Here is a 24,885-nt window from a genome sequence, read left to right on the forward strand (position 1 = left end):
ATGCTAAGTTAACAAAAGCAACATAAGGCAGTGACGGGAGGGCCCCAAAGGAAGGTAGTTCATTAAAGAGTACATCATCCAAGAGGTTTGCACGTAACTGTTTACATTTCATTCCCCAGGACAGCACACGCTGTGGTTGCTGTACACACAGCAGCAGGCATGCCGTGTAACCCATGGATGTGCGAGTGAATACACCCAGGTTAGTGACAGTCACCCGCTCCATCACCGAAAGAAAGTGCTGCAAACAAAAGGCTGATTTAATTACAGCACATCTGAGGCTGTCCTCAATTTTCAGGTCTCCCATTTGTTACAGTTTCTGCGCTTGAACTTTTGGCAGCTCCTCGGAAAGCAGCGATCAATTTAAGGGAGATGAATTGTTTCCACCTTTCGGTTCACCATTCACAATTTCAGCAGATGAACTAGACAGCAATTCAACTTTTTGAGTGGGTTCACAAATATTTTCCTATCACGGTAAACAGCGTATTTTGAAATATCTCGAATAATTATGACAACACATTATGTGACTGAATTAAGCTATCCACAGTGCATTAACTTTCTGTGTAGAAAGGATTAAAGCTTTAGAAGAGCTATAGATCCACAGTCCTGAAATAAATCAACTGGAAGAACCCAGAAAAAAGCTTCAAGAGCCCATGCAGAAGTTTGAGAAACTAAAAAAATGTGGGCCAGAGGCAATTTTAGCTATTTTTCCACTACAGCCTTTATGAAATCAGAGTGGAAGGCAGCAATTTAAGTGACTTGAAAATTTCCCATTGGTTATCAAATACTTTGGGTCATCAAACAGTGTAAGCTGTCTAATGCTGTTGCAGTGCTCCACCACTAGCACGTGCAGGGATGCTACATAGTCACGGTGGCACTTTTTTGAAGCCCAACGTGATGATAAATTGCCAAGCAAACAATATATAGTGAATATCTAGCGAGATTTTGCAAATGGTATATTTTGTATGCAAGAGGCTGCAAAATCCATTCGCCTCTTTTTGTTCCTTGAAGCATTTGGCTCATAATTAACGTTTAAGCGCATTCAAATTAAAATACTTCAACCAACGCGAGGGAAAGAGAGGAGGCAATTGCCAGTTAATGATACAATTACAAACTGTGTTTTTTCCTTAATCAGCTCCTAGGCGTCTTACATATACTCAGAAAGTAGAGATCAATGCAAAAGACTTCTTAGTCAGGGCTCTGAATCTGGGAGAAAGCAACCTAAAATCAAATGGGACAGACTGTTAATGAAAACAATAGTTTGGGTATGAAACAAGACAAGAACACAAGTTTATATCTGAGTGGTAGAAAACACCGTCAACAGTAAGCTGTAATGGAGCAGAAAGCTCATAGCCATTAAGAAGGGGCTGAAGTTAGCTATATTAGCAACTCTAATTTTCACTCCCTGTGCATTGAGGAGAGGGACTCACTGGAATCTGCTCCAGGTAAATACATGCTAGTTTAAACGCTGTTAAAAACTGCTGACATTTACACAAGTATCAAAGAGACTTTTAAATTCTCATCATTAGCTACTTGTCAGTTCCAGAACCGAAGTTTCACCTCTGAGTGAGCCGACTTTTGTCTGGATTGAAACCCATGAAAAGAAGTCGTCCTCTGGAAGTTTCTGCATTGAATTTCCTTGCTTCTTATTGCAATATTGTATAGCTGATTATTTGTATGTTATAGCTCTTTTCTAATCTGAGATGTATTTTGAATGAGTAACAAAGCAAACTTACCACAAAGATTAAGAAAACACAAAAATAGCAGGGGGGAAAGATCATATTACATTTACATGACTACAGAAAAACATCAACCCTAACAACATCCACTAATGTCCTTTTCTAAAGGGTGTGCTCTCAGTTTGGTGGAAGATAAGGAATATTTAGGGCAGCGCTTTCCAAGCAAAAGAGAGAAAGGTGAACAGCTGGGGTTTGGTACAACGCTTACAAAGTCACCGTGGCCGTGCCAGACAAAGTTTGTTAGCAAAGAGGAGCCGCGAAGCAGAGAGAATGGAAATATCGACAAGACCTTACCTGGGTTTTCAAGAAAGCTGGGCAAGCGAAGGTTTTAAGTGAACTCCACAACGTAGCTTTCATACTCGGAAACCACTCAGACAGGAGGTATTAGGAAGCAGATTGCTGTATTTTGAAGGCTTTCTGCATTTTGCAGCTTTAGTTCTTTTACAAAATAATCATTTCAAGTCATTAAAGCAGGCAGGGAAAGACATCCTAAACCAATATACTTAGAAAAAAAAAAAACCCTGAACTGAAGTGGTTTTGAAGAGAGGTGGAGCAAGAAGGAAAAAAAAAGCCAGAATTCAGCATTGGCAAGGACACAGCTATCTCTAACACAAAAGAGCATTTATACTCTCCAAGCCAGATTCTAACAGGCAAGGAGAGGGAAAGAGAGACAGATTTCAATCAAGGACTTCAAAATAAAGTTTCTAATATTTAAAAAAAAAAAATGTGGATTGTAGATTAATTGCTCTGCAGCAAAGACTGTACATTTCTGAAGTTCTCTCTTGCAAGGTTTTGTATGTACATAAACACTTCTGTTTACACATCTACTGTATCTAAATTGAAAATAAGCCAGGATAAGAGAGTGTACGTACAATGACTGTTTATTACGATATTCAAACAAAAAAACCCACCACCAAAACCAGTTGAACACGCTGCACTGCACAGGAACAGCCCAAACACATGCGTAAGCTGCAAGGTGACGCACACACACAAGGAGAGAATATTTTCCAGCAGTTTGGCAGTAGCCGAGTTTCACTGACTTCATCATACTTCTTATATTAAAAACACTGTAATTTCAAAAGGGAAATTGAAACATGTTCTGTAGCTGCAAAAAGTTTAATAGCGTAACTGCAACGAGCAGAACTGCAGGAGGCAGTCTCCGAGATAAGAAACACAGTTTGCATCCTGGCCATACTGCAACATATAGTTTTAATTAACGAGTCAGCTTGCCCTGAAGGCCTAAACCCAACTGCATAGGCACTTTTATGCAGTGAAATAGAAAAAGAAATAAGAGAGGGAGTATGGGAAAGGTCCAAGTAAGGACTATTCCTGAGGAGAAAGAAGCATGGGATGAGTGCTGAAGGAGCAGTAAGGAAAGCAGAGAGGTCACCCCATGGCTCTACTTTAAATCTTGTAGTGAATCCCAATCAAGGATCAATTGCTAGAAAGTCCTTGTCCCAAAAATCCATAGCTTGAGTTATGTTCTATTTCATCTTATTGAAGATAAATGTCTACAGAGAGCCAAGACTTTACAAAAAAGGAAAAAACAGGGAAAGCAAATAGGAAAGAGGTACAGAAAGGACAGGTAGGAACACAGACTGCAATTAAGGGCAATTGAGGGCAGCTCAATCCACCATGGAAGATTGCACAAGACCTGAAAGGACACAGTGAGTCCCGGAGACAAAGCATACTTTTTTACTGACTTTTCTCTAGTTTTTCCTCTATGGAACCATTACATTTCCTAATACCTACTCATCAACTGCTCTGAAAAAAATTATCAGGATGGTGAGGAGGGAAAAGAAATTAGTTAGAGTAAAGCAGTACCCCTGGGTGGTGTAAGCAGCGTAGTGTCCAAGTGTATAGTGTCTTAGCATCTGGCCTGGAAAAGCTTTCATGTGGCATCAAATGTGACAGCAGGGTTACACCAGATGGTGAGTGGACTGAAAGTACAGTGTGATACTGGCCAAAAGCAGATCTATATGGTTACAGCCTCTTTATGAAGGAGACATGAAAACCCTCAGAAGGGCAAATATGGGCTAAGATGAGGAGATAGTGAGGTAGATTGAAAACTGGATGAATGATTGGGTCCAGGGGGTGGTGACCAGTGGCATGAAGTCTAGTTGGAGGCCAGTAACTAGCGGTGTACCGCAGGGGTCAATACTGGGCCTGATCCTATCTATTATGTTCATTAATGATGTGGATGATGCAGCAGAGCGTACCCCCAGCAAGTTTGCAGGCGACACCAAACGGAGGAGTGGCTGATACACCAGAGGGTCGTGCTGCCATCCAGAGGGACCTCACCAGGCCGGAGAAATGGGCCAACAGGAACCTCATGATGTTCAACAAGGAGGACTGCAAAGCCCTGCCCCTGGGGAGGAACAACCCCAGGCACCAGTATGTGCTGGGGGCTACCCAGCTGGAAAGCAGCTTGGCAGGAAAGGACCTGGGGGTCCTGGTGGACATCAAATTGAACATGAGCCAGCAACGTGTCCTTGCCACAAAGATGGCCAATGGTATTTGCTTACCATGCAACGGCTGCATTAGACAAAGTATTGCCAGCAGGTCGAGGGAGGTGATCTTCTCCCATCTATTCAACACTGGCAAGGCCACACCTGGAGTACTGGGTCCAGTTCTGGGCTCCCCAGTACAAGAGAGGCATGGACATACATGCCAGTGTCCAACAAAGGGTCACAAAGATGATGAAGGGACTGGAGCATCTCTCCTATGAAGAAAGGCTGAGAGAGCTGGGACTGTTCAGCCTGGAGAAGAGAAGGCTCAGGGTGGATCTCAATGTCTATAAACACCTGAAGAGTGGGTGCAAAGAGGACGGAGCCAGGCTCTTTCCAGCGGTGTCCAGTGACAAGACAAGGGGCAATGGGCATAAACTGAAACACAGGAGGGTCTGTCTGAACATCAGGAAACACTTTTTTACTGCGAGGGTGACTGAGCACTAGCACAGGTTGCCCAGGGAGGTTGTGGAGTCTTCGTCCTTGGAGATATTCAAAAGCTGCCTGGTCATGGTCCTAGGCTACTTGCTGTAGGTGGCCCTGCTTGGGCAGGGGGCTGGACCAGATGACCTCCAGAGGTCCCTTCCAACCTCAGCCTCTCCGGGATTCTGTGAAGACAACCATGCTGTTTGTCAAATTTAGGAATACAAAATGCAGACTTGAATCTCCAACAGTTGTTAAAGGATGCAGAAGAAAACTGGTTTTATCTCGCACTCAGATGAGCAATGCTGCTGTGTTGCTGCGAGAAAGGAGGCAGGAATGCTATGTTGAGATACGATGAGATCTCCAGCAAAAGGAGGTGCAGGTGGGCTTCCTGGAGAAGGACGTCAAAGCCATAGCAAAGTAACAAAGAACTGCTACTGCAAACATGAGAAAGGACCGAGACATTCAACACCAATAGGTATTCAGAGAAAGATGACAAAAAAAGGTCAATTTTGGGAAAAAAGGTTCTCAGCTATGAACTGAAGAGCACGCTAATAGAAATCGTAAGGACCACATATTCCTGGATGCGATATCGCTGCCAGACTTCTTCACAAAAAGGATCTCTCAACCAATGAGAGCTGATGCTATTTTAAGACTTCGCTTTGGCAAGTAACTAGGACATTAAGAAGAGCTGGGGATATAAAATTACCTTGGATTGAGTGCACACGAGCAAATTCATATGAAATTAAGGATAAAACGAGGTAAGTGTTGTAAGAGAATCAAAGTTGACTCTTTTTAACTAGGAGAAATTAAATAAGACAGTAAAATCAAGTGGACTAAGGAGTAAGGAATGGGAAAGCAGCCATTTAAGTATTTCTCTCAGGTCAAAGATGCAAAACTATTTGAAAGCTGTATCCTCAGAACTAAGCTCAAAAAGGACATCAGGAACAATTAAAGAGTCTATGTATTATGGAGAGGAAAGGATTATTAGCAAGAAGCCAGCAAGTAGTACAGAGATAAAATAAGAACTGCCAAATGTCAAGCTGTGCTAGACCTCAGCAAACGATAAACAAAATAGCAATAGATGTTTCAGCCACACAAGTAAATGAGAAAGGGAAAGGGAAAGGGAAGAGGATAAGGATAGGCAAGAGATTAAAACCAATCGGCTACATCCCTAAAACTAAATTAGAGTTTTCATTAAGGACAAGGACACTGAACATAGGTGCCAGGCAAAGTGTCTAATGGGAACAAAGTTATAAAGATACAGAAGCAAGGTGGAGACAAAACTCAAATGTTTCGATGTGTTCAAAGTCAGTGAAAGCAGACAGCATGCATCCCAGTGCTCCAAGAGAAATGGCAGATGAAATAGCACCTCTGGTAGCAAGGCTGTTAGAGCAATCTGCCAGCCGAGCGTGGCACTATGCAAAACTTCAAACTTGTATTTAGAGGAGGAGGGAGAATCTAGATACTCATGCTGCCAAGACCTCAACAGTATGCAAAGTTTCAGGACAAGTTTTGAATAAAGGAACTGAAGCAGTAAATGAAAAACTCAATTCAACGAGCAATAGAGCTGACAACAGTAAGCTGTGATATGCCAGCCCACTATTTTCTGTCTGTAAAAATAATTAATTGTATAGATCTAGGAAGTACAGCTGAGCTAAGCCAAATTTCATTATGGATTTCAACACTCTGGAAATTCCTAGGCGAGATAAAGATGGTGAGGATTACTTCAAGAATCATAGCAGTTAAGGGGGACAGAAGTTAGTTCAAGGATGGCATTTGGACAGACTTTGAATGATATCTTCATTAATGACGCAGACCCAAAAAGAAAGTGTGCTAACTGCACAATCTGCTGACAAAGTCAAAAGAGATCATCAATAAATATACGGAAAAGAACCACACAGAAGAACAACTAGATGATCTTCAGGACTGGCAATATTATCCAGTAACAGCAGCAGGATAACATTTTACGATGCTATTGGGGACAGAGAAGAACGTTTGCTATCAAGACTGGGAGCTCATCAGTTGGAAACCAAGGATGTGAAAGAACAGGGTATATTAGCCCATATTAAAATGAATAAGGACTATTAACTGCTGCACCCATGAGAACGAACAAAGCAGAATACTGCCATAAAAGGACCTAGAAAAGTCCATAAAGGATCTAGAGATACCGCTGTACAAAGCAATGGTGAGACCTGATCTCCATGACCTTATATACATGGCTGACCAAAATCGTACAAGGGAGATTAATACAAGCGAGGGCAGAGGAAAAACAAATGAGGAGCTGAACCTGAATAACCCGTTTCACAGGACAAGATGATGGGGTTTTGTCTTGCTTAAGCCAACAAACACTAAAGGCTGAGAGAGGATATGACTTGTCCAAATTCATCCAGGGAAAGCAGAAGACCCAGCTGCCAAACAAGATGGAGGGGACATTTAAGCTCAATGACAACACTGGCACAGGAAAAGCTAGCAGAAATTCACCGTAAGTACAGGCAGGGTGGAGACCGGAGTAAACACAGGAGAGCTTAAGGGACAGGAGATAGCACTGTTCTTAAACATCTACAAAGTCCTAACACACAGCTCTGCATCAAGAAATAGCAAATAAATCAGGATAAGGTACAGTCCAGCACTGATTATGGAAAGTAAACTATCAGCCAACATAACCTGTGAGTTAAATAAAATATTATTTTTTTTCCTGACTCTTGCAATTACCAATTTGTTAAAAGAGAAGCCTGAAGATTTAAATCCATCATTATGCAAGTGCCCACCTTTGTACAAAGGACGTTACTTTCTCTACTGAAAGCAGTACTTATCTTAAATGAAAACAATGAGGCTTAGTACTTGCTGCTTGAGTATCCAATGACATAAAGGTTTTACCTTGCAGCTCTTGCAAACTCCTCCATATATAAAAACTAGAACTTGACAATGAACTAAGACTTTACCAATTTGCAAAGTAAAAACTCTCCAGCTGGAAAATGATTACCAGTATTGTAAGTGATATCAAAAAGAACCAAAATGCAGTCCAAAGTCAGCCTATCAAACGTACCAGTCTGCAATCAACAAGACAAAGTTTCCCAAGTACTTAAAATCCACCATCTTTCCCAGAAGGAGATGCAGACATTTCACAAGTATTCCTAATATTTTTTTTAAAAGTTCAGGAAATACCTTGAAAAATATCACTATAACTTAAGGACCTGTTTTCCAGGTGGACCTCATTTCCTTGCTCAATATTATCATGTGCATTATCTTTGTTGGAAGTGACCCCTATGGTGAGTTTGTGTGACTGGTATGTCTGAAATATCAAGGAAATTAATGTGAAGTTGTCAGCTTTCACATAATAATTGGTTGAGTAAGTGTGAAGACGGAAGAATTTGGGTTCCCACATTTGACCAAGCTGCTTAAAAAAGGCAGAATTCAAATATACAGAGCCTCATTTGAGATCCCTGTTCCAGACCTAGAAGTTCTTTTATCCTTCAAAGGGCATCTGTATCACTCCGAGTACACTGCAGGTTGATACTTGACTTAGCCCAGAGCAAGAAGATGGCCAAGGCTTCTCTGAATTATTAGCTGCCGCAGCAGTTGCTGAGTCCCTGTGATTGCAGTCTGTGATCTATGAGTGTTTTCATGATCCACCAAGCTTCATCCTCTGCTTCTTCAGCACTTACCTTTATCATCACAGTCAGTCTGACACCTGAGGCAGCGTGTGCGTTAACTGACTGCACTGAATTAAGGGAAAGAATGAGCTTCGTCTTATTCTGCAGGTACCACCAGTCTTGGGCAGCACAAGGAGAAAGGGGGGTGGCCCTCGAGCTGTGCCTTTTGAGAACAAGACGTTCAAAAGAAACACTAAGAACATTTCCTCTCTTTTCTCATTCTAGGCTTGGTTTTTGGCTATGTGAGTCTGTTTTCTTCAACATCGATATCTACATTTAAAGTCAGAGACCTCGTTAGAACATAGCCCTGTTAATAAGCAAGCATCCCACTTTATTTCACAGCGCATTTTTAGATCCACTGGGCTGAGGCAACATCAGAAGACGACGCACCTTTTTGCTCTTAATCAGGAACATCAAAGCCTTTCTCTGCTGCAGGATTATACTGAAAGCTGGTTCAGCTTGGACAACACAAAGCACGCTGAACTGCCAGGTTGCTTGAGAGAAACAAAAACCTACTTTTAAATAATTATACACACGTTAACAGCTCCTACCTGTATTTTTATCGGCCAGGTGAAATTGCTGACGTAAACGAAGAAAGTGATGTTTGGATTGTTGCGGAAATCAAATTTCTCATTGGAGAAACTGTCCTTGTATTCTTTTATATTGGTTCTTGAAACAACTGGAATTTCTTCCCCAGCCTGCGTGCCAGCTGTTTTCAAATGTTAAAAAATAGCAACAAAAGATGTTTCAATGCACATTTTAAGTGGCAAACAAAAAGGGCGAAGGATCCTGAATTTTAATGTTACAAAAGTAACTATTCATCTGAACATTATTATTTTAAGCTGTATTGCATTATCAAAATCACTGTATGCCAAAATATTGTGTTACTAAAAATCAAATTTGCACCTTCAATGTTTCCAAAATACACTATTGAAATAGAAAAACAGTTCTTTTTAGCATTTTACTTCTGCCCCCCGGGCCTAACATTTAAAACCATTACAGAACAAGTTCATAGGTTAAAAAAAAAGTTTCCCAATTAAATTTGCATTTGTTGAAAACTGGTAACTGAAACAAGTTACCAAGAAACTTAAATCATGCCCATTTTACCTGCAAAACTTGTAGACCAAGTAATGTTGAGGTTGAAGTTTTTAGATGCATTGATAAACATGTCCAGGTCTCTGTTTTGCTTGGGGGAAAAAGAAAAGAAAACCCATTTTTAGGATAACAATTTTACCGTACTGTTTCCTAGCAAAATTTCACTGAAAAAAAAAAAAAATCTTCGAGTTTGTTATGTACATGAAGCAAATACATCAAGCAAAAAAACTATTTACATGTTTTGAAAGCAGTATTCTCCTCCCCAAGGAAAGCATAATAAAGAATAATAAAGAACAAAACAAGTCACGTGCATAGAATAAAATAGGAAGAATAGAGACACAACGTATTGGGAGAACAACAAGCAAAACTAGAGCTGCTCAGCAGTTGTTCAAACAACTGTAAAGAATCAACTGTGATTCCTTACGAAATTTTACCATGAAGATTTGAAACTGCATGGCCAAGCCAAGCTCAAAAAGTTCTGGTTGCTTTATGGAGCTGGACATAAATGCCATGTTAAGAGACAACATCTGGAGACTCACAGAACTGTAACAATTCATTGCCTCTATGGCCAAGAGACGAAAAACATACACCCGAAGAATGAAGTTGAAAGGGAAAGTAGAAAATTTACCTCTTCGGGTGTTGCTACAAAGTTGATTGCTGTGTAATAGCGATCATCCTCTTGAGAAAGGCTGAAGGTGAATTGATAGTCAATGAGAAGAGTATCTGTAAGGAATGCATGGAGAAAGTTATCCCATGGCTTGGAATAAAACAAACTCCTGCAAAGCAAGGCATGATGTCGCTGAAGTGTTTCTTGCACTGAGAGCACAACTAGGAGTCACCACGCTGTTACAAATGACTCCAACCTATGTACGATCCCACACAAAAGGGACAAAAGACTTTTTTTAAGTTGAGTCTAGAGGAGAAAAAGATTCTGCTTACATTTTCCAGACAACAGCCTCCAGCCTTAATCTAAATGACTGTTCATACCTACAACATCGTAAAAACATGCCAAGACATTTACTTTTTCCATACTGCAATACCTCCACGTGCCAAGGGAATACCAGCAAAATAAAATAGACTGTATAATCCCCACTTGGGAGGGGACTAAGTTCCACACATGACACGTTTCTCTACATCAGTGGACTGTACAGGGAGGATTGCTACGGAGCAGCTACTTGTTAATGGACCCAGCTGCCATCCTACTCTGGGTCACATCATGCCCAGGCAAGCCAGGACCAGCTTTTGGCCTATCCATATGCCCTCCCATGCTCATGTCTGCCCAGGGCTGGGCTATCACCTCTCCGTTAACAGAGAGTGCACAGCCAGTTTTGGGGATACATCCACCAGTCTCAGTATCCTTTTATTAAAACGCAGTATTATGACTTGTAGATATTCCTAAACCCATGCAGAGATATTCCAAGCAATAATAAAAAAAAGCTATACACCAAGTGTTATTTTTCTCTTATTGCTTCCTGGAGACCCCTTGTTGGACAGACACGAGCTAGACAACCTTCTGACGTCTACCTACAACCCCTATGAAGCACTAAGACAGAAATTTTCACGGAAGAAAACCGAGTGAGACTGAATCTGTATAGCATGAGGTTGCTCCTGTAAGAACTGTCTTTTTCCCCTTTTTGCCCACTTTACCACCCCTGCCATTGGCAGCAACGAATTAGGTCATCCTTGCAAAGAGACTGTCATGAGAAGCCGTCCGTGTCCTTGTTTGGCTACGCAAGCAGAATTCAAATTTGCTAAATACAGCATGTTGATAACTTCTGTGTTGCAGAAAAACTATTTGAGACTTGCATCTTTATGTAATTTAAGATTACATCTATCCAAGCCTGCCAGTGTGCTGATTGCTAATATTTGCAAATAGAAGTTGGAGAGTTTCCATTAAGTAATCTGAATCTTGGCAAAGTATCTTCTCGAATTGCAAAAGGGATCCAACTATTCATTTCAGAGGAAACGTGGTAATTTTGAAACCCTGCCCATTCTAACATGGAACAGAATTTTTAAAAAACAGTATTTTGCATTTACAAAAATTCTAAAGACATCCTTTGGTTTTGACTTATTAGGTATATATTTTAGAATATTGCCCAGAAGACCAGATTTCATTTCAAAGTCACATGAAAAACATTCAAAAGTTTGTTCTGAAAGATCCAGTCATCACACAGACCTTATCAAGAAGAGTATTTTCATTCTCGTTAAACAATACTTTTGTGAAAACTGAAGTTTTTTAAAACTATTTTTCAGGCCTTCCCTTAATCCCCTGTATTTTAAACAGATGCTGAGGCCACTAAAACTAGTTTTAAATAAGATATTTTAAACTTCAAACACATTTTTTATCTCCAAACAAAATCCCAAGAGTACTTACAGTAACACGTTCCTTTAAGTGGATTTCCCTGATACCTATTTTCGACTTCACACCTAGAAAGAATACGTATTTTTTAATAAAGGGATTTTTTTTTTAGTTCTATTTATCCCCAGCCACTAAAAATCAGAAAACACCACCTGTGCTAATAACGGTACACAATTAAAAATAAAAGAGGTATGTCTGAGCTATACTGTGCTGCTGAAGAAATTTCACGATCCCTGAAAGTCAAACTAGTATGCAGTAAAAATGAAATATAAAATTCTAGATATTAACCTTTGCATCCACTTGGAATGTATTTATTAGCTTTTCACAATGCATGGAACTGGATTACTATAGTCAAAAACTAAAGTTTCCATTTACATTTACAGCTGTTCCAGGATAAACGTTTACTCATGTGAGCAACACTTTAAAAATAAACCTGGCAATGAAATTATTTGGAATGAAATTATTTCCACTAACATTACACTAAAAGCTTTTCTGTTATGTTACAGAGAAACCTCCAGCAAATTTGTTGCGCCGAAACCACTCCATTAAAATGCTTGAATGTCAAAGTCTTATTTCAGATATATTTACACTCCTCCAGAAGAGCATCAGAGCGCACAGACAGTAAAAATCTACCAATTAAAAAGAAACTACTGAGGGATAAAGCAAAGTGGTATGTATAGTTTGGGGGGTGGGAGCATTATTTTTCCACCCCATCCCTTCTGCATGACATTCCCAGTTGAAATGTTCTTTAAAATGGAAATCTTCAGGAAATCATTTTGTTCATGTTATCCCCCCAGGGGAAGCACGGCTGGCTGCACCGTCAATGTAGTTAGTCAACTGTCAGCAGGAAGAGATGAGCAGAGACATCATAAACACAATAATTAAAAAATGTAGGGGTTCCATGCCGGTATGTGCACGGCCTTTTGATTTCAGATAATAAAGTGCAACGAACTCACAGTTGACACTCGTCTCCTTTTATTCCTTTGGTGGTGCAGAAACATTTCCCTGTATTTGTGTTGCAGACAGACGCGTGGCCATTGCACTTGCAAGCTGTTGAGCAAAGGAGGAAAAAGACGCAATGTTAAATGAAGCAAGAGAAACAGATTCGACAGCAATTAAGTCCTTTAGTTGCCAAACTGAGATACATCAACAATTAAAGTGCATATGAAAACCCATTTGGTACTCTGGTTTCTCTGTGATACAGAAGGCAGCCAAAAATAGAACATGCGTCAAAACGGAGTGAGTGCGGGCTCCAGGACTGATGTTTTCTATGAAATCATGATAACACTGTGCTTTTTAGCCTCAAAAATTTATTTAACCTCTTCTCTTGTTTTTAGATAGCACTAGGGATGTCATAACTGGTAAGAAAAAGACAATAGTTGGAATAGTTTTGGGCTTGCTAACACACTTCAGTCAAATTCAAAACTCTTGAGAGAAGACTATTTTTGCAAATAAAGCAAAGCTCGTGGTGCTTTTAGGGCTTTTTCTTGAAATAAATAGGCCTTTGAGAAAATAACGTCGTTATCAACAACATCAGTGTATCTGCAGTGTAAAACGGCTGGTGCTAAGAAGACGATGTCCATGCTGTAAGTGGTTTGGGGCGTGTGCCCCAATATATTTTAGAATAGCTTTAGGCTGGTCTCACAAGCTGAATGCCACTGAGCCGTGGTTGAAGCAAATCAGCACGCCCCTAGACTACACCAGGTTTGTGGCATGCCCAAAACAGACCAGCTCGTGGCCTGCTCGAGATGCAAATCAAGGCATGACAGTAGGGACGCACAGGAGATTTGCTTCAAAAGAATGCTCCTGTCTCGAATTAAAATGCTAACGTTGACATACTTTGAGACCTGTATTCATAAAGAAGTAGAGGAGGTACATGCGAAAAAAAACCCAAACCGAAACAACAACCAGCAACAAAACCAACACAAGCAGTTGTCTTTGATATAATGTTCACTACAACTAGAAGAATGGATATAATAACTTTTCCCGGAAGGTAGGTGCCTTTTAGAGGTTGTTCTACCAATGAACTGGAAGGTGCGTTCATCTGGAGCTACGCACGGGAGAGTGTACAATGTAAGAAGGGAAGAAGTACACAAAGAGAAGATCCCTCATTTGCGGTCCCTGAGCTTGCTGGAAATAGTATGCTTTAAAGGCTGGTGCCTCCTCGCTAAGAAGACATATGCCTTCTCATTAAGAAGACGTGCCACTCAATGTACCAGCAGATTCTTAGACATGAAGTCCCCATCCTGAATATCCTTGCCAATTTTGGACCTTATTTCATGAATCCTTTTGATGTCTTCTTTATATTGGCGTGTAATGGAAACTATATTGTATCAGGGATGCTTAATTGTGCTTCTCAGATGTGGATGAGTGGTTTCCTAGCAGCAACACGGAACAAAATATGAAGAAGCATAAAGGCTTATTGTGGGAACAAGTAGACTGAATGAAGATTTGACAAAATAATTGTATTCTATGAAGCAAACACACTTCTCATTAGTGGCACTTTAAAAAAAAATTTCTTAATGCTATTGAGAATGCCTTGTACTGCCTTCCTTACGCTTTGCAAAACGTAAGTGAAGTAAAATTTGATCAATATTCAACACTAACGTACATAAAAATTAGGAGAAATTTCAAATTTCACATTGTTTAGATGCAGATCACAGTATCTTGAACACTAACATTACTGCTTCCTCACCCTGCTCTTTAGCCACATGCCTATCAGGAAGACTGAACACTCAAACATCTTTATTTAAAACAACAGAGTCTTTCTTATTTATTTATCCATTTTCCTATGAGCCCCGTAACTGGAGATCATTCAATAAAGAACTGGAAGAGAAATTTTCTCATGGCTTTTCAGACAACTACGAAGTTCGGAAACAAGCTATTGACAAAATGTACTAGATACCCTCGCTGGAGTCTAAAGTTTCCCTCCAGTGTCTGATGCTACAGCAGAAAGCCAAAATTATTGGAAATGGCTTTTTGACTGAGAAGCATGGTAACAGTCTGATGATGAACCACCTCGCAGCAAGTCTCCTTCCACCTGGTTGTGGTTTAACCGGGCAGGCAGCCAAACACCACACAGCCGCTGGCTTACTCCCCGCCCTCCCGCAGTGGGATGGGGGAGAGAATTGGGAAAAAAAGTAAAATTTGTGGATTGAGATAAAGAGAGTTTAATAGAACAGAAAAGGAAGGGAAAATGATAGTAATAATAACAATAATGATAGAATATACAAAATGAGTGATGCACAATGCAATTGCTCGCCACTCGCCGAGCAACGGCTAAACAGCGATCGCTACTTTCTGGACCACGTCTCTTATTTATATACTGAGCATGACGTCATATGGTATGGAACACCCCGCTGGCCAGTTGGGTCAGCTGTCCTGGCTGTCCTCCCTCCCAGCCTCTTGTGCACCCGGCAGAGCGTGGGAAGCTGGAAAGTCCTTGACTATAGACTGCTTAGCAACAACTAAAACATCAGTGTGTTATCAACATTCTTCTCATACTAAATCCAAAACACAGCACTAGGAAGAAATTTAACTCTAACCCAGCCGAACCAGGACACACCTTCTTCACGTACCATGGGTCACAGACTCATTCAGAGATGGTCATGGGGATCTCCGCTCCTCTTTCTACATTCGTGACGGTCCAGCTTCCCAACAGCAACTGCATCACCCACCTGCCCAACGCTACTTTTCCATGCCAAGTGCTTTAGCCATCCTCCAAGGCCCTCGTGCAGCCCAGGGAGGTGGAGCAGGCAGGACCACGGTACCAGCAGCTCATAGTGGGCCACGAGCAAACGCTCCGCGGGGGCGTTCAGAAGCGCTGCCGCACCAGCAATCTGATTTCAGGCATAATAGCGCCTTCTATTCTCTTGCAAATAACTTTCTTATCTACCACTAGCATATTTTCATGTGAAACTTTAATCAGAAAATTCAAAAAATCCTGAATGCAGAGAAAGCACCTTGCAGCTATTTTTACATTTGATGTGCTGCATTTCCTGCCCTTCCCGATAAACACTTCTCTACGTTGGACACTTCCTAAAAGCAACCACTGAGGAGTGATTTACCTCCCATTTAGTTATTATCTGCCCAGCTCCGCAAACACCAATGCCTATGATGATATGCAAACAATTCTTTCCAAGAAGTAACTGCAGGTTGTTAAAAATTTTTCAACACAAGCAATATAGCAATGTTCACCTGCCCTGGTGGCACAGAGTAGCAGGAAAAGGCATCTTACTCCATCCACTCTTTTTACTCCTCCCTGGCTTTTAAACCCCATCGCTACCACCCCATAGCCTTACCTGTTTGAAAGGCTACTGCTATCCCAACAGTGTCCATCAAGCTCCTCATGGCTCAGCAGAATGGAAAATACCAAACACTAACACTTTTTCCAGCACTGAATATTTGCCATTTTGAGGATATTATCCAAAACACAGCGCCACACCAGCTATTAGAAAGAGAATTAACCCTATCCCAGCCAAAACCAGGACAGAATATTTATTGTCCCCATGCTGCTGGGGCCACTGAGCTAACGCTGCAAATCTGCACATCGAAGTACGAGGACTCACATTAGGCACTAAGTGTGCAAACACTCGGATGCTTGTGCATCAGGATGGAGTTGTACCAACAACTATCTCCAGCATGGATGTGACTGCAGGCTCTAAAAACAGAGCGGCATACAGCAAAAAGAGCGGAATCAGCACATGGTTAATGGGAAAGGAAGGAGGGACCATGGCTCAGAGGAGGGAAAAAGCAGGAGTTGGCTCTGTTGCCCATCAGCCAATCCTCATCTGAAGAATTCCCCTCTGGAAACCTTCACACCAAGCAAAAATTACTAATGGGCAGCAGTCACTCTGGCTGCATCAGATCAGATGATTTCCTCCCGCTTTCCCTCTTCCAATCCAGCTCGGTCTTTCTGCTCAGCTTCCTGCTTCCCTCATTCTTTCACCTTCACAGTAAATAGCGTTAAATCACAGCAAATTAAAAACCTGGGCCCAAAGCACTTGAGAGCAAAGCACTTCTGACATGAGCTACTAGTTTCATCAGATAACAAATGAATGCTGTTCCACAGTCTCTCAACACATTTTCTAATTTCTTTTTCAGGCATCTGGATGACTTTAGTCTATCATTCATTATCTCAACAACAAACTATTTTTGGGCAATCCACATGCAAAGGAGTCCAAAGTAACTTACTCTCAATTTCCACACGCATAGAAAAGTAACAAATATCAAAAAGCACGTTGTGATCCAATGATTAAACCTGAATGCTCAGAGTAGAATTATATATTTTCTCAGGCCACCTCAGTCTCAATTTATTCATTCCTGCACTTCAAATTATCTTCACACGAAATGAGCTCAAGAATATCAGCAGTATTTAATCTCACAGATAACGTTCTGAAATAAAGTGTCAGAGATACACCTTTTCTTTTGTACCCGTGCGTTGTGCTGTCTGTTGTAATTTCATATCCCAGCTACTGCAACGCCCTTTTCCCTAAGTAAGGCAGCCTTGTCCCTGTCTGATCTTTTCACCCCCTTCCTTGAATCTGTCTGCTGGGAGATTCTTCTTCATAGCCTCAAACATCACCTACTTGCTCTTGCTTTAGGAAACAGGACATTCACGCTCCAGCTACTGACTCTCATCTTCATCCAAAAGATCGATGCTACTTCCAGTAAACATACTAAATGAATTTCCAAATATTTTCTACTGGATTGTCTCCATACTTGGAAGGAGCAACTCAAAGTCTTCAATGTCCCCTCATTAATCACCTTCACTTATTTCTTCTGGGTTGCCTACAAACCACCCACACTCATTTCATGGAAGTACTGATACTACTCTGACACCAAACAATGTTATTTCTGTTCTACCTTTTCCATCACTGTATCTAATGATATCACTCCACCTAAATATATTCCATCAAAGCTCTTTGGAGCAAGAAGCACCCTCCCTTACATCTGCATATTACCTATCACAGCTGGATTCTGGTTTACAACTGGTCTCCCCATGCTACACTACAAAATCCGCAGTAATTCAGAATAATGTTGCAAGGTTCAAGGGCAAAATTCCAAATCTTACATGTTCATTTCTCAGCATTACCTGCATTGGTCCTTCAAGAAAGATTTTTTTCCCAGTTTGTTAACTGGATCTTGCACAACCGAAAAAAGTTCTTTGTGCCAAAGAGACCCAAAGCACTTTATAAACTTAAAATGCAATTTTAACCGGGATTACCTAATTCTCAAATGAAATCCAGCCAACTCCTCAGTGAAATATGGCAAGCCTTTTATGAAGCAGACAATTATAACAATAAACGCACAACACCTTAACCAAATGTAATAGAAGGTGGAATTTAAATAAGTTGAAATTTGTTCAGGACATTGGGATTAACACTGTTTCCTTTCAAATCAGGGTTGTGAAATACTAAAATGCACACATTTTTCACTGTGGTCATTTAAAGTTTACAAAGGAGGGTAAAAAATCATCCTTATCTTGTGCAATGAAAGTCAAAGAATTTCATCAAGCAGTTTCCGTATCTTTGATTTGAAGAAACAAAGATTGTGCCTTGCTTGCAGAGAAGAAAAAAATGTATTATCAGGATATAGTTTCAGTGAAGACAGCAGAGGAATGAGTAAAGAGCAAAAAACATCAAAGACTTCAGTGCAGGAAGATTTAAGGCATCACTTACGCTGACATGTTCCTCCGTTAGTAGGATCACCGTAGTAGCCTGAGATACAAGTTTCACAGTGTTTGCCAGTTGTCAGATTTTCACACTTCTCACAGATGCTTTCATTTACACACTTACTGTGCCCATTACACTGGCAGGCTGAAGAAAACAGAAAAGGATGAGTATTTGTGCTCAAATACAGCGCTTCACATAGAGCCCCAGAAGTCTCTGTTCTGCAGGGCTGAAAGGAACCATTTCATGCACCTTGCAAAGAGTTTCTTGCAGTCTTGCTAGCAATACATGAACTCAAAACCTGAAATTTAAAGTAACACATGGAAAACTGAACTCCAAAACATTACGTGCTTATCGGACAGACAGGACTGGAAGCAGCTAGTGGGACGGATTTACAGGGAGGAATGGGGAAGAAAGGGTTTAGCAGCAGTCCAAGTAATTTTATTCTGTATGTTTGGTGTCAAAAACATTATTTCAGAATCACCCTGAGCATTACTAATAGTTAAATCAACCTTCAAAGAAAGAATTGCCTTTCTTTCAAACAACCGTAAAACGAATAAACAAACAAAAGTTAAAAACTCGGTAAAGGTTTGTAGAGAAAGGAAAAATTTCACTATAGTAATGCATGGGTAAGTCTTCATGCAGGAAACCTCTGCAGCTCACCTGCAGATACCTGCACAACTCCTTCCATCTCAAGATGTCTTACGTCTTGTTTGTCTTCCAAGCTCTTTTCCTCCCTCCAGGAGGGAACACAGACATCACCGCAGTCTTAAAAAGTCTCTCCCCTTGCATTTAACTGTTGCTACTGCTGAAATGTTTGAACAACTAAACGTTGCTCATTTACCTGGACACTGAATAAAGGACCAGTTATAGTTGTTCTCCACAGGACACATGCTGACGTTAAGGACAGGCTCCAAGCTGTGTTTCCCCGTTGCGGACGCGGTTGGCATCTTGACCGGACCTCTATAGGAGCCTTCGATGCACTTCCCCTTGCCGGTGTTGCTCGGATCGGTGCACCAGCCGCAGCCGGGCTGCTCCAAACAGTGAGCACACGTGCAGTAGCCTGAACAGTTTTCAGCTATAAAAAAAACCAAACATCAAATTGTGGAATAAATCACTGTCCCAAAACACAGGCGACAACAAACGCAGAAACCCTTGTATGTCTTTTGTAACCGTAAGTATTTATCTCACCAAATCTGTACATATTTATTCTGATATTCACAGTAACACACATATATATATTCATTCCTATCAGCATATTTATTTTAGAATCTAAGGTAACTATAAACAAAGGTTGCATTAACCAGCGAGTGAGTTATGAAACAACGCAATACACACGTAAGGTTTTTCTAACCATTAAACATCACCCACTAAAACCAGAGGTAAATGTTCCCAACTACAAGAGATCTCCAACTGATTTACAATGGATCAGATGATAAAATGAGCCATCTGGAAGCAAAGGCTAAAAACCAGTTTCTTTACTCGCTTTTAGTCTCTTCTTACCACATGTTTTAATATCGCACGCTACTATTTCAAGTATTAATCCGAGTCAAAAAGCATAGAATACAAATACAGAATAGAATTTGTCTTCTTAGAATGCTCGGAGTGCCACATGCGCATCCCCTGGGCCCCGGAATCAACTAAATCAGGGAAAAACCATCACCACTCTTTAACCATTCCTTTCTCAAATGGGGTTGTATTTCAGGGGTGACAAACTCTTTACATATAGAAAAGTTTTTCTATTCCTTTCCCTATACCATCTTAAAAATTATTTTGTAGATTCTTGGTGTTCCAAGATGAGCAGACTTTCTATCTTGAAGTTTAAATTGACAATATTTGCCTTTAAAACAACAAAAAAAAGAAAAAGTAGTAGAAAAGCACTGTTTTCTGTTATTTCAGCCTACTCATCTCCTGCCTGATGCTTCCTCCAACTTTTGACCTCTGGCAATACGGGAAGTTCACACTCTCATGTTTGACTGGTGTCTGAAACTAATTTTCTCCATCTCTTATTTTGCAACACTTGGAGCTACTCAGGCTTATTCTCCTCAGTTTCCAAAAGATCCTGGAGCCACTGCAGCAACTCAAACTGCCCAACTTCCCTCCTGGGGAACATATGCACTCCTCTCCCTCTGCTACCCTGAGAGCCCTGGCTTTCCCGACTCTCCTGCCCACACTCAGCTCCTAAAGAATTCAACATAAATAGAAATAATTTCTAAAACTGTTTGACCACTTTTAAAATTTCTAGACTATTTCACCCCAGTTTGAAAACAAAAAGCAACATTCCAAAGCTCCATAAATCTGCTGCAGTTTGCTCACTCTACCTAAAAGGTAGGGGAAAAAAAAAAAACACAAAAAACCCACCTCTTATTTAAAATAAGTTAGAAATTCCTACTGTGGGCTATATGGAGACAACACTTCAGAATAAAACACTTGTGTAAACCCTAATTTGGATTTGATAAAGATAATCTAATATTAAATTACATGGCTCCATATGTGAATAAAAGAGATACAGGAGAGATACAAAAAGAAGTTAATCACCTGAAATTATGTAACAATTAATTTGAAGGGCAGGAATTCAAGTAATGAAACAAGTAATTCTCTGAAAAAAAAGTGGAGATTTCATCACCTCACTTGAAAGCTTGACTATCTGCCATTTAGTTTAATTGATAGTTCCTGTAAGCAGGACCTAATTCTGTTTAATGCCTTACACGATGCAGAGCATACCACAGGATGGAGCTGCACACACTAAGCTCCTGGGGTCAGGCACTTCTTATTTTTGAAAATCCCCCGCACATTAAGACCGATGCGCAGAGTTTGATGACTTTTGCCAGCAAATGTCAGCAAATAGAAGACTCCAGCCCACCCGTCAAGACGCAGGAGCAATTACTCACGCGGACAACTGCTCATGGTGTACCATTCCATGCACTGCCCGTAGGGGAAAGAGGCCACGTAAGCGTTGGAGTCCACGCACTGCTTCATGTTGCTGCACCACATGCACTCGGAGCTGCCGCTCGTGCACTCCCCGCACATCGTCCGCAGGGCGCAGGGCGTGCGGCACTGCTTGGCGCTGTGGTTAGCTGTGGGCAGGAGGACTAGAGTCAGCTTTCTTCCAGAAAGGAACAGGTAACGAGCCCCGAGACAGAAGGACAGAAGATAAAAAGCCCTGTCTATTATTCAGGCTGAAAAACAGTTCAATCTCACAGACTTGAGGCACTTCGTTTGTGGTGTGGTGTTGCTGGATGGAGCTGGAGATATCTTAGACCACGGTGAATATGAGAAATGCAGTAAGTACTGTAAAAGCATTTCTCTTATTACGTATCCTTCATGAATGTTCATGCTTTTTAAGGTATTCACCTTAAAAACAATTTAAATGGGGTTATCAATACGGTCTTTATCTCTCTGCAGGTCTGTTGATGTGTTCCTTAGCTGTTCTCCCAACCGAAGCGTTGGGAAGAAACCCCATGATTTATGTGAGCACATCGGGACATGTTTTAAGTTATTTGATCAGTTCCACACATAAAATGAGTATTGAAAGCAGAACTAACTCAGGAGTTTCTGGTGTGAGCCAGTGCTTTATCCTCTGTTTCAAGTGACTATTCTCAGACCATAAAAAACAAGTTAAAGCTTAAACCAATTCAAGGTGCTGCAAGTTAAAATATACAAAATTTTGAGTTCAGATTCCACATTCATGGTCTGTATCCTGCGCTTCCACAATGAATGATTTAAAGTGGTGCAGCTTACTTAGAAAGTTTATGTAATCAACCAACTTTCTTAAAACTTAAAGAGGCACTAATTGGTATTCAGAAACCATCAGCTATAATGGAGAGTTAACAGACCAAGCCATTTTAAAAGATATGCAGTTCCAACAAAGCTGGAAGACTTTTCCCAAAAGCAAATAGTTTCTTTTTCAAAGTTCTCATATATCCAAAGTGTCTTGCCCAATTAATTTCAAACTTTGATAAAATCCTCCTCTGGCTATGGAGCAGGGGAGGGGAGAAAGGGAAGTTCAATTGGAAAGTAGCTGTTTTTTTTTTTTTCCCAACAGGAGAATTGCTCCATACCATAATTAACCTAAATGTCACATTCAGGTGTGCAATTTAAAGAAAAATAATTAAACTATAATATACTTCAAGCATTTTACAGTGTAAATGTAGAGTTATTTTTAAAATCTCCAATTTCTGTATGAAATACCTACACAAGATGCTTCTTCAGAACCATTTTTCTTTGGCAAAGTCATGATGCAGCTAGTTTTAAATGTAATGAATGCAATCCTCTTTACTCTCTAGGAAGTATAAAGACTTATTAGTCAACCCACTCCCCTTGAGACACGCAAGTTAGATAGCGTTACCTGGCCTTTCGCAGACACTGCCGTTGACTTCATTGATACACGTTGCTGCCTTCAGTCCCTGCTGGAAAGGCTCGGCTAAATAACCACAAAATCCAGCATCGCTTGGTTCGTCGGGGAGCCACTGGAGCAGGGTGTTGGTAAAGGGAGACATGTCTTCCCAGCACCAATATGACACGTTGATTTTCCTCAGTCCAACCCATGGAGTCAAAGTTTTGGGCTAGAAATAAAGGAAAATGGTAGATTTAATACCCAGTTTTATTACCTTAGGTATTAAAAGAAAATATACATCACCATATAATGCTCATAACAACTTTGCCATGTTAGGTGTTGCAAAAATGTAGTAAGGGAAATATATGTTTCTTGGTGATACCAGAATTAAATGCCACAGAGATAGAGAAATCCTTCAGAAAACACCAATATTTTTTTTTTCCCAAACTGCATTTCTAGTTATCTAAACCAGGAGGAGAACAAGTCAAACACTCATACTGGCTGACTATGAAATTAACTGCAAGTTGCTCTTTATATGTTTGTGACTCCTATAAATGGCTAGACACAGGAAAAAAATTTCTAAAGCTACAGTTTGACATGAGGAAGAAAACTAACAGTCTCCTAGCCAATTTAAATGATACAATCTACCTACTCTACAGCCTGTCTAGAAGACCTCTGCTGTTTAAGACTGTGTATATATGGAGGGGTGGAGAGACAGAGCAAGTCAAATCTAAATTAGTGTTGCTGGCAATAAAATTCTCAATATGAAGAACCCATAACACAACTATTACTACTGGCAATTTATTTTTTTGGCACACCTTTATTTTGGGGAGAGGGACTTTAACTGTATTGGTACAGTATGTTGTTTTACTATTAAAATCTTTTCTCCATCAAATTGCTTTGGTGGCAGAGGTTTAGGAAAGCTTTAGACCATACGTCCTTCCTTACTGCTATATATAACCATCACCTACTTGAAACAGATTTTACGCACTCTTAAAACTTAGAGCTGCAACTTCTAACAGCAACAGGGTTACACAGCACTATATGCCAACACCAACACATTTCCTTATTATTACAAAACATCTATACACAGCTTACTTAAAAAAGAAGTAACGGCAAAGTACAGCCTCCCCAGCACAGCAGCAGCGTGCCATTGAATGGCAAAAGTTCAAGTACCAGATACAGGTTGGCTTTTTAAAAAAGGTATTTTCCCACATTACAAGCACTCAATATTAATATCAACTAAAAAGGGCTAATAGTCTCTTTAGATTTCTAAGGCTCACTTTTTAAATGATACTGTAGACCAAAAAAAACCCCATAAATTAATAATTTTTTTCTCCCCAGTGTAAGGCTTCAAACACCATTAGGGAAGGGTTGCCATGTGTCTTCAGGAATTCACACTACACTTAACCACTGGGATATCCAGAAACACCTGGAGCTGTTCGAACACGTACTTCTACAATATGTCGGGCTTGGCTTCCTCTCTTTACAAAAGATTTAGCAAACAATCTCCTCTGAATTGCACCATGCCTTTTCTTGACTAAATTGAATCCCCTCTAAAACCCTGTAATTGTTGAAATGCCACTTTAAAATTACAAAGGGAACCAAAGCAGGGAATGTTCTCGTTTCAACAGGGGAATATTTCTCTTCAGTATTGAAGTACGTTTTCCTCTGAAAAGTAGCAAGGTACTGCCTCCGGTCTCATTTTTCCTGTATAAAACTCTTCCTGATTGCCAGCCCTGCCCACAGTGGCCTCTGGGACCCAAGAGGAGTTACTCTGATGGGCCATCAAGCCACAGCAGCTCTGCAGCCTAAATCAGGATTTCAGCAAAGCTGCACAGCATCGTTCTTTGTTAGGGCTTTAGCAACACCTACACAACCTGCCCTGAATACCTCCGTGCTGCTGCCAGGGACTGGAAAAAATATATATTTATTTTATTGATGCATGAAGAGGGACAGATTCCAATTCACTTCCCACCGTCTCTGACAGAAAAGCACCTGCCACTAAATCAGACATAAATAACTCCAAACAAGCCAAGCAGCTCTACAGAGTAAAAAGCCAACATTTTAAACAGCCGCTTTTCTGAGCCAAATAAATAACT

The 24,885-nt window shown here is 40.6% G+C and overlaps 1 protein-coding gene across 10 annotated transcripts in view; it reads right to left on the reverse strand.

The window, feature by feature from the left end:
• The window catches only part of ATRN (attractin), a 152,834-nt gene that overhangs the window by 57,860 nt on the left and 70,089 nt on the right, over positions 1–24,885 (reverse strand). For 9 of the 10 annotated variants that reach the window (XR_012673402.1, XR_012673404.1, XR_012673400.1 and 6 more), the window contains exons 16-24: positions 22,796–23,012; positions 21,339–21,524; positions 19,292–19,525; positions 18,457–18,594; positions 12,733–12,826; positions 11,792–11,844; positions 10,046–10,140; positions 9,430–9,508; positions 8,874–9,031 (exon numbers count right to left, since the gene is read on the reverse strand). Coding sequence is in view for 4 of the 10 variants with exons in the window: in XM_075148372.1 (XP_075004473.1) it covers positions 8,874–9,031; positions 9,430–9,508; positions 10,046–10,140; positions 11,792–11,844; positions 12,733–12,826; positions 18,457–18,594; positions 19,292–19,525; positions 21,339–21,524; positions 22,796–23,012 (1,254 nt within the window). In the remaining 6 variants the exon portion in view is untranslated. Of the gene's footprint in view, positions 1–615; positions 1,219–8,873; positions 9,032–9,429; positions 9,509–10,045; positions 10,141–11,791; positions 11,845–12,732; positions 12,827–18,456; positions 18,595–19,291; positions 19,526–21,338; positions 21,525–22,795; positions 23,013–24,885 lie in introns of those variants that run through there. The other variant, XM_075148376.1, reaches the window with a different exon arrangement.

The sequence above is a fragment of the Calonectris borealis genome, chromosome 4 (assembly GCF_964195595.1).
Source record: "Calonectris borealis chromosome 4, bCalBor7.hap1.2, whole genome shotgun sequence".
NCBI lineage: Eukaryota > Metazoa > Chordata > Aves > Procellariiformes > Procellariidae > Calonectris > Calonectris borealis.